Below are 15,761 nucleotides of genomic sequence, written 5' to 3'. Positions count from 1 at the left end.
TAAAGGAAATAATGCTTTTGCCATGTTTTTGTATTCGGTGTCAGGATGTGACGGCTCTATCGCCCAGTTCTTCGGAACTGTAGTTAGCCACTGGTCCTCCAGGTTAGGGGTTGTGCCGGGCCGATCACCCGGCATGTAAAACATGCGATCCAGGAAAGTATAAAGATAAGCCCCGAATGTGGATTCTTTCTTTGGACGCTAACCCCGCTATGGCTTGTTTCTGATAATTGGATTTGTGATTTGGAAGTCACTTGGACCCGGAGCCATGGGACGGAGAAGTGAAGCGCATGCATACACAGCAGAATCAAATAGAGTGGTACTGTAAAAATTGGTTGGAGTCTTGGAAAGTGGATGGTTCGTGGACGTCTTCCACCATCTGAGATGGAATTGCACCCATCCCAGCCAGCTGTTATGTATGTCCAATGTTTCTGTTGTCTGGTGCCCAAATCTTTGAAAATATAAAAAAATTACGAAAAAATACTAAAATATAAAAAATAAATAATAAAAGCACAAAACGATAAAAAACACAATTTATTCTCTTCTGGGCTGGTGAGTCTACCCATTTATTCGTCAAGTTGTTTCTTTTAGTTCGATTTTTGTTTGCTTGTTTTTCGGAGTCATGAGTTTCTATCAACGGGAATGGTTTTCTTCCACCCCCCGTTTCTCTTAACCGCGTCAGCCCCAATGTGATTCTACCGTGAGGAAGTGCTTACAGGATGGCCACGGGAGTAGCGCAAGCTGTCCTTGCAAGCGCTCCGGTGTGAATTTGCGGCGTTCACACACATTTTCTCTTTATAAACGTATATTTAACACCAACTTTTTATGGGTACTAAGAATTTAAAATCGTTTCCGGGCTCATCTCGCAAAAAGCCCTAACCAAATGAGAGCTAGACAAACTCTCAAAGTGTAGATAATGTGGAAAAGACAAGTATCGCAATGCCTGTAGTCCCATATCTTACAATTAAAGACGCAGATAGTGCGAATACTGAAGTAAATCGTCCTGGTGCTATTAAGGACTTCGTTCTCATTAATTAATTATTACTTATAATGCCGAATAGGCAGAGGCGGATTTAGCCTGGGGTTGGGGGGCCTGCCCCCCCCCCCTCCCAGTTTTTTCAGTGAAGAAAATAATTGAAGCTATTATTTATATATTTTTGAAAGTTTATTGTAAACTCATGATATACCTTCCAGTTTTTACCTTCTAAATCCGTGACTGCGGATATGTTAAAGGTATCAAGAAAGTACGGAATGGCACTTTAGTGGTGGAAACGGTCGACGAGAAGCACAGAGCGAAACGACTCAAATTGACTAACATTGGACCAGTTAACGTGTTGGTAGGATCGTCTACTGAATTTCTGTCGCGGTGTAATATCACGAGGGACCTCCTAAACTCCACCGAGGATTGGCTAAGCTTTTATTTTTTTTTTACTATTGTTATTGTTAAATGTTTTCTTTATTATAGTTATTGATGTTACTATTTATTGTTATTGTTGTATACTGTATTTACTATTTATTATATATTATATATTTGTTATTCTCATATATTTATTATTTTCTGTCTTTTTAGTGTTTGTATCTATTTTGCAGTGTTTTTTTGTTTTTATTTAGATCAGTCCGTGTTTGTGAGCAGTCATATTGATCGTGACAGGGACAAATAGCCTCGATGCTGACGTCCCCATTAAAACTCAATCAATCAATCAATGTTTTGAATAATCAAATCTTATGCTATACAAGAGTACCTTAACGTCTGCAGAACCACTGATTGGCACGCGCTGCTCAAGAAAATTCCACCATTCACAAGCGGGCTGGATTAAAACTTTTAAAAACCAGTTTTGTGCTTTCAATGTATAAACTAAAAATAATCCAACAACCCTCATTGGATCACTTCATATGGATTGATCCTGTAACCTAATCCAAAATCTCCCATTAGTGCTTGAAGCTGTGCTTCCACCAGCAATTGTGCTTTATATAACGGACCAACTAAAGAGTAACCCGACAGCGAGGAAAATTCTGTTGAGCCAGTGTGTTCTGAGTTATGAGATCCAGTTTGTTCCACTCTTCCGGATACATATTCTATAAACCAAACGCTATGTGGATGCCATTTTCTGACATCTTTCTTTAAACATTCAAATGAAGAGAAGTCGATTGCTGCAGCATCTGGAATTTTTACAGGGATTTCTATATATCTGTTAGTTGTACCGTGTATGCCGTGTACACCACAATTGGTCGAGCCACATTGGCTGGGTTACTTTATTTTGGTGAACGTACGTTTTCGACACGTGATAAGCGAACAAAATGGTAAGATGTGGCTGGTATAAAAGCGAAGAGATGATGTTGATAGTATACAATAGTATTCGTCACTTGGCGCAACACGGTGCAATGGAAGCATGCTCTTACAGCAGAAACGTGAATCCATTGGGAAAACCCAGGATTCATATGTGAACCCAGTTCGTTTCCTCTCTAGTATCCTTGGAAGGCAGCAAATGGCACTGATCTGTTTGGAAGTAGACAAATATATTCAGGCAGTTGCAATATACTTTACCTTGTCACCTAATAAATATTGGTCGCAGAGCGTTTGCAGTAGTCGAGAAGCGGATGCGTGTCCTGCGTTCTCGGGTGTGAGATGATGGATTATGAACGTCTAATAGTTTTCAGGGATAATCAGTTGTTAAGCAGGAGTTACAAGAGCTTTTTGAAGAAAAATTATAAAATATTTACAGTAATCGAACATAAGCAGTAATACTTTCTGCTGTGAAGATAAGCCATATTTGATTCAGAATTATATTTCGTATCATAATAAAAGAATAAGTAATTAATCTATAGAACATTTAAATGAGAAAGAACTAAATGTTGCTTTCAATATTTACTTTCTTTTCAGGTTCAGCAGAGTCTTCTCCTTGTCTTCTAAATGTGATGCAAGTTGCATTGGTAAACATGGACTTGTTTGCAGGAGAGAGACAAAGTAGATGTATAGATAAGGAAATTGATCATGCAATGGACCTTGACTTTGGAAGCTTTTGTGTACTTCGAAAGCGTCCTCCATTACTGAAAGAAAAGTGCAAATTAAAGCTCCAAGTTGAAAGAAATTTAGATAAAGCTGTTTCACATGAAGGTAAGTATAAGTTATGCTTTCTGTAGTTATTTGGAGTTAAATATTATGCAAGTTTTATATCACTCTCTATTTCAGTGTGAAGTAATATAATTCATAAAAGAAAGTAGTAAGGGGAACCATTAGAAAGTACCAACCAGCAAATCGGACAATGAACAGATGCCAGATTCGACTATAATCACACATTTGTCTTGATTTGTTGTGGTCATGCCATGATACTGAAATGGCTTATTTGAAGTCACGATTTCTGCCTTTTCCGTTTCTATCCAACTTATAAATAATAAATAGAATGACATGAATAGTGTTGTAAAGGCCTAAAGAAAGAAAGGAAAAAAAACGGAAATTTTGGGTAAAACAGTTTTTTACAGTTTTTATCCCGAGCTTGGAAAAAAACGGAAAAATTGGGAAAATTTGAAATTTTCGAATATTTTACATTACGCTTTTAAAATGAAAACTATTTTATATTAACTAGTTTACAGTTAAGATCATTGAGTAGTTATGTTTCTTGTATTAGAATAGAGAAATTTTGTGGCAACAAATATATTTGCACCACTCCTTAGAGTTAGCACTGTGATAGAATGGAGTTATGGCTACAAAAGATACTGAAATATAATCCTAGTTAGATTAATTAATGTAGACGCATTTAAATTATCTTAAGTAATCGTACAAAGTTCACCATTTTATGGCAGGGAAGTGTTGAAATAACAGGGCCAATATCATTTTAGTTACTACCAGTATGTGAAAATCAAATATATATATTTTATGGAGATATATCTTCCTTGTGCTGTGCAAAATCTCCGGAAATTTTGAACCTATTAGAAAAAAGTCTTTTGTTCAGAAGTATTGGCAAAATCCTGAAAATAGAATTTAAAAACTATTTCTTCGCCTGATGCTAATCTTATTTGCTATGGCGTGTCTGCAGCATATATACAGCGTATTTCGCTAGCAGGAAAAATACTTAAAGCAACAGCTTTTAATTTTACTTTTTAGTTTTTTGATTTCTGATAAATTCCCTGTTTATTATTTTTATATTTTTCAAACAACTCAAAAAGAGAGATTATCTTATTTACATTTACACACATACACCGCACAAGTGCGTAAATTTGAGCAGCGACAAGTATTACAGAATTTATCATGTGAAACTTCCGTTCGTTATTATTAAAGACTAGCAGAATACCCGTTCTTCGCATGGAGAGAATACGTTTCACTTTCTGTATAAGGGGCGCGAAAACTGTCACCAATGAACTTAGGGACCCCAAAAACTATGAATTCGACACTAGTATAAGCCATTTTCAATTACTTTTACATGTCACCCTCCCCCTTTACGAGTACTAATGGAGACTGAATTTGGATTTAAACAGCATCGGAAGTGTTAATATTCATCTCAGGATACCAAAAACTATGGATTCGACACTAATATCGGCCATTTTCAGTCATTTTTATATATCTCTTCCTATCCAAGTTGCGGGCCTGAATTTGGATTTAAACGGCATCGGAATTGTTACTGTTCATCACAGCAACCCCAAAGACTATGAATTCGACACTAATATCAGTCATTTTAATCATTATATATATATATATATATATATATATATATATATATATAGATAGATAGATAGATAGATAGATAGATAGATAGATAGATATAGATATATTAGGGTGGTCCTTAATTTTTGATTTCCTAATTTCTTTGGGCTCACCCCCTAAATTGGTTCCATATGGGACTAGATTAAGGAAGGAGAAAAATTAACTTCATTGAATAATATTAAATGGTGCCCAAAGCGACCTAAAATTTTGAATCCGATTACAGTACATAATATATGGGAAAAATCTGGAATAAAATCTTGTAATTTCGAAACGGCTTAAAGGAACGCAAAAATACCCTAAATAATGGAACTAGAGGAAGAAACACACCTAATGTTGTATAGTATTGTCACAGCGGCCATCTTGAAGTCCGCCATCTTGGATTCAGATCAAAATTTTCAAATAGGAAGAGGGTCATGTGACATATCGTTTTGAGGTGGCGTTTCACCAGAAACACAAATCTGGCACTATTTTAAAGATAGCTTTAGTCGTCTAAGAATTATTACTTGTGAAAATATTTCTCTTTTTCACAAGTAATAACTCTTACACAACTAAATGTAAAGACATGAGTTTGACTCGAAAAGGACAAGAGGGATATGCGCGGCTTCATTAGAAAGAGGAACGCAAAAGAAAAATGCACTTCTGAAAATGATTTGTATGAATTTTACAACAAAATACACGGAGGTAAGCATTTCAAGAAATGAAGAGGAAAACCCAGTTGAGTATGTAAGATAAAATGTAAATATGTGCCTGTGTGTGCCCGGACCCTGCAAGAGATGTAAAAGGGGGAAAACTAATTTTAAAACTCCAAGACAGGTTGCTGCTCTTGATCGATACAAGTCCACTGATAGAACGAGAATACATATTCTGACAGCGACGGCAGAAACATTAGGCCATAATGTAAAGGAACTAGTAATAAATATGCATCGATGCTGAGAGAAAATCCGTAGTGAAGTTGCATAAGACCACAAAAACAATTTCGGAGTGCATCAAGTACGTCAGTTGTGCAATGAGACGGAAAACTACTGCCGAATTTGACTGGTAGAGAGACTATCGACGGGTTATCAATATTTATTACAGGAGATGCTCATGAGAGGCTAATTGGTGTTCTCAGTTTGTCATCATGAAGAGGAGAACGAACATATTATTTCTACTACAGTTCATTAGGTTGAAGAATGGAACTTGGTAAAGTTCGTGCAGGTAGTTTGTTGTCACACTATTCCCTGCAATATGTGTCATGTGAACGGTGCTTTCATTCTGCTAGAGCAGATGCTCCAAAATGATCTTCTATACCTTCGTTGTAGACACTACATTTATGAATTGGTTTTAAAATGTGTATTTGACAAGTGTTGTGTTTCGTTTGCATCTGGACCGGACGTTCCCCTATTTAAGCATTTTCAGAACGATTGGTCTAAAATAGATTGTACTAACTTTATTCCAGAATTGATGATGATAATGATGTAAGGAACAACATTTCAGATGTAAGAAATGAAGTATTGAATTTTGATGTCAAACTTGTAGAAGCAGGACACCGCAGAGAAGATTACAGTAAATTTTTAGAACTGACATTCTTGGATGGCATACCTCCTCGAAGAGTTTTCTTTCGTTTGCCTGGAGCAATTCACCATGCAAGGTAGATGGGAAAAGCAATATACTGTTTAAAAATATTTCTCTTTCGCCAACATTTTCGTTTAAAGAAGCAAATAGAGACGGGTCTTCGGAATGCATGAATTTTTCTGATACGACTATATGTCCAAGCTTGATTTAAATGTGATCAAGTATCCCATTCACCATTACAAGACCTGCAAGCTTTGTACAGTTATAGGCAAATAGATAATGAATTATCTGAAGTGGCTCTTTCTAAATTTTCTCGGCATCTCTGGTACTTAAAGGAGGAATACGTAGCATTGGAGTTTTTTGATGATGAAGTTAACATAGTGGAAAAACAAAAACTGGTTGAAAGAATTAAAACTGTAAGGAGAGACGGTGAAGCAGCAAAGAAGCTTGACGCAAGGATAATATTATAAAAATTCTTGCAAAAAGAGAAATCAGTGATTTTGATACAACAAACAATTTTTTCTCGTGAGATTTAAAATACCCAAAGGGTTTCTTGAGTGTGATCCGATTTCATGGTCAGATAACAATGACTATCTTCAAGGAAAGACAATAGTTAAATTCATCTCCGCAATAAACGATGCAGCAGAAAGGGGAGTGAAACTAACAGAAGATTACAACATCGTTTTTGCGAAAAATGAGTATCAGAAAAAGTTTATTTTGCATATAGTGAATTCTTGTAGATAATCTTTTCCTAGATGTGACAAAAGTGAACTGTGTAGTATATAAGATTGAAAACCTATTGAAAACTTACCCCAAAGCTACAGTACTAAATAAATAAGGGATATTTCAATTTCTTCCATGTTATATTTTTTCTTTTTCCTCATAATGGTCTATGAATCATCTGGATGGAAAATCTTATTGGTAGTTCATGGGGAAACAAAGATTTAACTTTCTCTAGCAGTTTGTTTCCAGTTTATGTAAAATACTTCCAAAATTCTTACAAATCTGTGGTCCATAACTACAATAAAATAACATTACATCGAAGCATTTCGTTTTTCACACGTAATAACTCTTACAAGATTATTGGTAGCTTGAAAATAATACGAGATTTGTGCTTCTGGGAAAACGCCACCTCAAAATGATATGTAACATGACCCTCTTCCTATTTGAAAATTTTGACCTGAATTCAAGATGGCGGACTTCAAGATGGCCGCCATAATAATGCTATACAAAATTAGGTTGGTCATTTCCTCTAGTTCCATTATCCAAGATATCTTTCATTCCCTTAAGCCGTTTGTAAATTACAAGAGTTTATTCCACCTTTTCCCATATACTATGTATTGTAAACGCATTCAAAATTTTAGGTCGTTTGGGGCATCATTTAAAATTATTCAATGGATCTAATTTTTCTCCTGGCTTAATTTTGTCCCATATGGAACCATTTTAGGGGGTGAGTCCAAGGAAATTCCTAAATTTATTTTTGCCCATGTAAATAAAGACCACCCTAATATATATATATATATATATATATATATATATATATATATATATATATATATATATATATATATCCTCTCCCTCGTCCCCAGGTCACGGCGCTGAATTTGGATTTAAACGGCATTAGAACTGTCACTGCTGATCTGAGCGAACTCGAAAACTATGGATTCAACACTGATATCGGCTATTTTCAATCATTTTTGTATACGTATTTCTTCCCTTCCCCCTTCCCTAAGTTGTGGGACTGAATTTTTATTTAAACAGCATCGTAAGTGTTACTGTTCATTTCAGCAACCCCGAAGACTATGGATTTGACATTAATATCGGTCATTTTCAAGATATATCCGCACTTCCTTCCTCTAAGTTGCTCCTTCAAAGTGAAATGATAAAAACCATCTAAGGCGTGTACCTTATCTATGTTGAAAATTTTGTAAAATTAACAAAATTTCACCAGATCAAAAAGCACATTAAGAACTCAGTTTCTTTCAAGAGCCTTATTTGTTGCAACAGAAACGCTTCATGATGGTAGATGTGTATGCAATTGTAAAAGTTCTGTAAGTCGTGCACAACCAGGAGTAAACGGCTAAAAGGCGCATAAAGGAGATAAGTACAGACTATTAATTGTCAAGAATATTTTCAACAGTTTTATTTTCGATTGTTTCTTTTTTAAATATGCACAATATTGAAATTTCTCAATTTATATTTTTCACGCGTTCGGAAAAAAAACAAAAAAAAAAAAAAAAACAGCTCCATTACAAGTAAAACTAACCTAATACAAAGATTTTTGTTATTTTTCCAATTTTTCCGGAAAGAAACCGGAAAAACTGTTTTTTACCAGCAGGTTCAAAATTTCCGGAAATTTTACAACACCAGGCATGAAGCCTTGTGAAAGATATCATTCATTTCTGTTTGTGTGCTTATAATCCCTGTAAGCTACTCATGCTAGATTCCCACTTAGAACCGTTTGTTCCATAGGCGAGTTTTCAAAATGTGTCTGTATCACGTTATTCTCAGCGCTTCGATATAAACGTGATTGAGTATTAGGAACAATTACACAATGCGTAAACATTCTAGCAATGAAGATTTAAAGTAAAATCGCTAAGCATCGGTCTGAGTTCTTATGTGTTTTCAGTTCTTTTCATTTAAATGAGTAATAGATGTGGTGCAAGTACGGTAGTTTTTACCATATTTAATTGATTTCTTTCTTTAATTTGAAAACTGTATTGGTTAACATTGTAAGGCGTTAAAAAAGAAGAGGGGAAAAATAATATCAATGAAATACATTTTTCATATAAAGGAAAAAGTTATATTTCTGGACTTATTACATTAAAAACGTGCTAATGTAGAAACGTAATAAACTTATACCGTCTTAATAATATTTTTTGGATTAATAATATCTTTTGGATGAATTTATCGATTACAGCAAAATGCATTTTGTTAAAATTTCCGTTCACTTTATGCTACAGGAAATTATATGAAGTCGTTTTGTCCATTCTAAATATGATTGACTCTTGAAGTTTGTTTAACAGGGCAGCTTATGAGCCAATTCTCTAAGTTTTCACTCGATGTTAAAATTTGAGAGTTGTACATATGCTCTTTATTACGAGAAATTGCTTCATGAATGAGGAGTCCGTCTTTCGTCGAAAAGTGTTTTGAAGATGATCGTAGCGTAAACAAGAAGTGTCAAAAATACAGAATTGGCTACAGCAGTTTCCTTTAAACTATCTGGTACCATAACGAAACAAGAACATTTTAGTTTTTTTTTCTTCTTCTTCTTTCTTGTTGTTTTTATGGTGCGACTAGAAATATAGTGACTTGAGCATCTATATATGTAACGGAAACATTGATATTTTTCCTTTAATGATGATTTCTTGATTTTAGAGGTTCAACTATCGCTGTAACTTTATAATATAATTTTTCTTTTCATGAAGTTCCAGACATGAGTATCAAGGGTACATTGTCTGCAGTTCACGTGTCTTTAGACCTTTCTCAGTACAAATTAATTAGAGGCCTTTTATCATATAATATTGGAGAAACGTTGGACGACCTATATGTAAAATTTCCTACGAGCACTGTTTGGGAAACAAAATCTCAGGTAAAGTAGCTTTACTTCGAATACTACTATAAATTGGAGCGGACTAACATTAAAATAAATAAATAAATTAACTAATGAAAATAGAATGAAAAAGATGTAAAATTAAAAGTATATATACAACATCAAAGAAAGGGAATGACACAGTTATCTACATTTTGTTCCCATCTTAAGCTTTATCTCTATCTTTTACTTGATTACATTCATTTCTCCTTAGTAATGCAAATATTCTAAAATTGTATAGACCGAAAATGGCTGTTACTTCGAGAACGAAGCATGTGCAATCTAAATATCAACATTTTTAAGACTTGCGTATTAACAGCAAAGAACAAGAAAAACCATGCGATCTAAAATCGAGCCAGGAGCCACACACACCAGAGATGAACGTTGTAGCGCTTAGCCATAATGTTTATTATTATTATTATTATTATTATTATTATTATTATTATTATTATTATTATTATTATTATTATTATTATTATTATTATTATTATTATTATATTTCTTCTTTATTCTTTTATTTACAGGAGTTAGTAAATGAAAACGTGTGGATATACTCTTCAATTCACTTAGATCTTGTAAATGTTACTGTCAAATTACAAACGGCTCATTCATCACAATCAGAACAAGAATCAGCATTGGCTTGCATTAATTTTATCAAGTCACGTCTGATGATTGAACGTTTTAGTAATGACTCAAGAGATATAGATCTTGTTTCACAAGAAATTCTTATCACTGACACTCGATTTCAAGGTAAGTTTTTAGTCTATGTTTGTATCTTCTTAAGTTGTTTTAAAATTTTTGAACATTATTCTTTAAATCAATAGATAATTATTATCTGACGTAAAGATTCATTATGTTTAGAAGTAGTTCAGTAAGACTAGTATATACAAAATATATTAAGTGAAACTAGCGAAAGCCAATTACAGACAGAAAGGAAATAAATTTTGGTTGGAATATATTGCAATTCCAGAAATATCAGAGCTAGGGCTGTCCAAAATCGCGAAAAAAACAAATTTCAAGAGGTCCTAATTTGAATTCGAGAGACTGTGGATGGTGGTCCTTATCAGCGTAAAAGAAGTCACGCATACACAATCCAAAAATGCGTATTTCGTAAATGTTCAATGTGTGTATAGAGTATTCCCTGCAGAATGAAATTCTCAGACATGCCATCAACCGAATTTTGAGATATGTTCTAACTTTATGATTGGTCCTAGGTGGGCAAACGATAAGCCTTGACAGCAGTGTACACGGAATCCTTTGACGCAGTATCGGAAGTGTTAACGATCGTCAGCAGCAAGGTCTCTCGTACTTGGGAAAACGCATTCTGCGATGTTTTCTTTCACGCTTATAAGTGAAGAAAACGTGAGTTGAAAATACATCACATCACAAGTTATTCCGAACACAAAAGACATGGAGCTGCCGGTTCTTAACACTTCCGACTTGCTTCTGAAGCATTGGTTGTCCATTGCTGTCAAGGCTTACTTCCTGCCTACTTTGTACCCTTCTTGAAATCAGGGTATATCTGAAAACTCTATTGAGAGCATATCTGAGAATTACTCCCTGTAGGGAATACCCTCTACACCTATTGACAATTAATGAAATATGCACATTTGGATTGTGTATGTGTGGCTTCCTTTACGCTGATAACCACCATCTACAGTTTCTAGAATTCGAAACAGGGCCTATTGAAATTTAGCTTTTTCGCGATTTTGGACAGCCCTAGCTCTGAAACTGCACTTTTTGCCATAGGTCCATATGAACTTTTTCTCTTATTTTGATGTGAGGAATCACCTCTTACAGAATGTCGGTATAGTTCATTAACACCCTGTATATATCTATATCTATCTATCTATCTATCTATCTATCTATCTATCTATCTATCTATCTATATATATATATATATATATATATATATATATATATATATATATATAATTCTCTTTAACGAATCTCTATGGTTGTTAATGTCGTATGCAAGCATCTGTTTGCAAAGAATTAAGAAAGAGTATTTTATACAGTGGGAAGAATGTCTGTAGTATGTAATGAATACGCATATCCGCGCAAGGAAGATATAAAATTTTACGTTTGTATGTGAGAAATATTGTTTACTCATTAAATAGTGTTTTATTTCTACGTTCTATATTAAGAATGCAGGGAACCAGGATTGTTTATTGCACTTGGCATGTGTATTATGTATTTCTTAGAGTATTGTTTCACTTCTTCAAATGAATTTTTGTCTTATGTGCATTGATCTTACGTTAAACTTTAACTTTCGCAGACAAACCTGTTAATAAGAGGTCAAACGTTTTCACAAATATTCTGCAACCAATAGATACTACTATTCAAGACATCGTGCAAGTTGAAGTTCATCATAGGTAAGACAACGAATTTACCTTACTGCAACAATTGTAATTTTGTTTTATCTCTAAGATTATAGTCTATGCTGTTTGCTTCAAGCATAAGGTGGAATACTACAGTATAATTTATTTTTAAAATTTTATGCGAACTGTTTAATTTTTCTAGGACTTTAACTTGTGTATCAAAATATAAGGATCTGTATTTTTCGAAGAAATAATCATTAAATGCAAACTAGTTACTAACTTAATATAGTGTAATTAGTTATTCTCTATTTTATATATATTGTTTGGACCAGGATGGCTCAGTACAAGAAAGCTCTAATAGGTGGGCAAGTTCAACAAACACAAACCTCCCAGAAAGTAGCAAAAGATGTCATCAGTCATCTTGGGTATACACCAATTGCATCTCACTTACATAATCATCTGTTACAATCCGTTGTTGTTCCGGAAGATAAAGCCAGGCTCGTTGCTGCCTATCTCCGGAAGCGGGTGCATGGTTGGTTGCGATACCTTCCCCGCCTTTAGGCCTTCATTTGTCAAATGAAAGCTTTCGAATTGATGTTGACTTACGTTTAGGTTTAGCTGTTTGTGAACCTCATCGCTGTCCAGCTTGCGGAGATCAGGTTAACCAACGTGGCCTGCATGGCCTTTCATGCATGAAGAGCCTTGGTAGATACGCCCGAGACTCTTCCGTTAATGATATAATATTACGATCCCTTAACACTGGTGAAATTCCTTCAATACGGGAACCTTCTGGTTTCTGTCGTTCGGATGGGAAGCAACCCGATGGCATGACATTGGTTCCATGGATGAGAGGTAAATGCTTTACATACGCTCATTCAAGTCTCCTCTATCTGTGATGAGCGCTGCAGCTGTTGCTAATCGCAGAGAAGCTGTAAAGCAAAGAAAATACAACCATCTCCTCGACTTTTTTTCACTCCTATTGCTATTGAGACTAGTGGCGCTTGGGGTGCAAGAAGTCTTGAATTTATTAGGGAGGTAGGAAGACGGATTTCTTGCGTTTCCGGTGAAGTGCGTTCTACATCTTATCTAATACAGCACATAGCCGTTTCTATCCAATGTGGCAAAGTTTCGTCGGTCCTTGACACTTTACCGTCTGGAAAGGAACTGGATGAAGTGTTTGTTCTTTAATAAGAATAGAAATTTAATTTAATTTCACACATTTTAGAAATTTGTGGTGACAGAATGCAGAGTGTTTATTATATCCAAATCTTATATTATTTATATGTGTTCATCATAAATTCCGTTTATATTTTAGTTGTGTATGATTTATATTGTAAATTTCAGTCTGAACAATTTTATATATATATATTCAGCATAAATTTATTAACTTGTTTCTATATTTTTTATATTTTTAACAAAAGAACGAGAACTAATTTCTCCAAGTTCACAATTCTACTCAATAATATGAGATTGATGGCAATATTGGACTGGTGGGAGGTAGTGCGAGACTTCATAGTGGAAAACGCAGATGATCCTTTTGCAGGTGATTTTTATTTTGAACTTAACCAAAACTGAATAGTACCTTTTCTTCACCCCATTTTCTTGCATGTATTTGTGTAAAACTGAAATGTTATAGTTTTTAGAAACTAGCTTTACCTGGTAATTGCCTTGTTCGAAACTCAATAAGGAAGAACATACTGCGTTTTTTTTATTTATTTTTTAAAAATATCATTTGTTTATGAGTTCTCCAGCAATCATCACTTCTAAAATACATATACTTTTCCTATGGGAATGAAGAAGTATGACTAGTTTAAGAGTTATTGATTGTATATTCAACAAATGTAGCGTGAACGTCGAGAAAATTGATTCCGCAAGATAAAATTGAATCAGATACTTCCTTACGACCATGATACAGAGTTTGTTTCCGATCTATGATGATGAAATTACACACCTTGTACAGCACTACCATGTGGTAAGAGAAGGATGCTGCCAGTCTTGTAGGCATTTGGACCATTGACTGCATGATAAGTGTGGTAAGTGCATATTGAGCCAAATGCCGCCGAAAGTAAGCGCTTATTGGAAGGGCTACGTAAGTGTCCTTTCCAACGTGAACTACAGTTATAGTGCCATTATCAAATTGTGCAAGGAGCATGGATTCACTGTGCCTAAAAATGGCATATCACAGGTGTTGAAAGGGGCAAGTAAGACTAGGCGTGGGATAATTCCTTTGGGGCAGAAACAGTCAAACCCGACCTGCTACTAGTCACACACGAGCTAGAATTCGGGAAATCGGGGCTCTGGTTACCAGGGAGAATCTACCCACACGGAGGAGTGTCGCGAACAGGCTATAGACATCACTGAAGACAGTGCACACCTTCATTCACCGCGATTTGAGGTTGGTAAAGCGACGGGGCGTGTTCATAAGCCCTTACCAAAACACATACAGGAACGTCGCACCAACAGTCTAAAGCTTTATGAACGATACCTGGCCGGTGAAAAGTGGGAAGTTTATGATAACGCTAGACGAGGCATATGTTTATCTGGTTGACTGTCACAAGCCACGTGCAATTTTGTATCGATTGACAGGTGCGAGGGATTTCAAAGACGATTCACTGAATGCAAGGAAAGTTTTGGTATAGATTCCGGGGTCATTGCTGGATACTCGTACCAGGACAAGCTGACCATACATCATGTAGCCAAGAATATAAAGGTGAATTCGGAATATTATCAGGCTAACGTCCTGACACCCGTTTATTGCCATGACATTCCCTGTCTCTACGGGAGGAAAAAAATCGTGTGCGTGCATCAAAACAAGGCGTCAAGTCACACATCTTGCTCAACCCGCCTTTTCCTCCAATAAATGGTAGCAGAATCTGGAATTGGTGCCATTCCAGTCACAGACATTCCAGTGAAGTTCCCTGATGCGTCACGGATGGACTTTTGCTCCTTCGGCCTCCTGAAACGAGCCGTGTCTTACAAGTGACCTCGCACCGTTGATGGGCTATAAAAAGCCTGTCGGGAGAAGTGGTTTCGGCTTGACATGACTACACTACGTGCCAGTCTCCTACAGTAGAAACTTCGCTGTCGGGCAATTGCCCAGATGCAGGGCCACCAAATAGAGCACTCTCGATGGTGGCGACATGGTTTCTTTTAAGGTAAGTGCAGTTTGAAATCGTCACTATAGATCGAAAATAACCTCTGTACAATTATAAACAGGCCAATAAATGAAATCTAAGTAACAAATAATTAACATTATATTTGAAAAAAAAAAAAAAAAAAAAAAAAAAACTCTAGTGACTAACTAAGAGTGTAGTTCATATATTGACTCTTACACATTAAGAAATCTCTCAGTTGTAGATTGAAAGAGAGAAAAAGCATTCTATCGCTTGCTATAAGGTAGAGATAAATATATTTGTATAATTGTTATTTACTATTTTCGAAATTTCTTTTCTCTTTACATAAGAAAATCATTGAGTATTATCAAGATATTACCTGTAGTAATAAATGTTTAGATTGTACTTAAAAAATGGAAACAATGAAGCAGTTGTTTTTAATAGATCTTAAGAAAATTAGTCTTAAGGATTATTTTTTAAAAATC

The 15,761-nt window shown here is 35.2% G+C and overlaps 1 protein-coding gene across 6 annotated transcripts in view; it reads left to right on the top strand.

Annotated features, from left to right (window-relative positions):
• Vps13D (vacuolar protein sorting 13D) overlaps positions 1-15,761 on the top strand; it is a 571,041-nt gene that overhangs the window by 321,357 nt on the left and 233,923 nt on the right. For all 6 annotated transcript variants that reach the window (XM_081740126.1, XM_081740128.1, XM_081740131.1 and 3 more), the window contains exons 33-37: positions 2,879-3,112; positions 9,679-9,842; positions 10,367-10,592; positions 12,121-12,217; positions 13,585-13,706. In XM_081740126.1, coding sequence (XP_081596252.1) covers positions 2,879-3,112; positions 9,679-9,842; positions 10,367-10,592; positions 12,121-12,217; positions 13,585-13,706 — 843 coding nt within the window. The remainder of the gene's footprint in view (positions 1-2,878; positions 3,113-9,678; positions 9,843-10,366; positions 10,593-12,120; positions 12,218-13,584; positions 13,707-15,761) is intronic.

The sequence above is a fragment of the Thermobia domestica genome, chromosome 15, assembly GCF_964235325.1.
Source record: "Thermobia domestica chromosome 15, izTheDome1.hap1.1, whole genome shotgun sequence".
Taxonomy (NCBI): domain Eukaryota; kingdom Metazoa; phylum Arthropoda; class Insecta; order Zygentoma; family Lepismatidae; genus Thermobia; species Thermobia domestica.
This window is presented reverse-complemented; position numbering and strand designations above follow the sequence as displayed.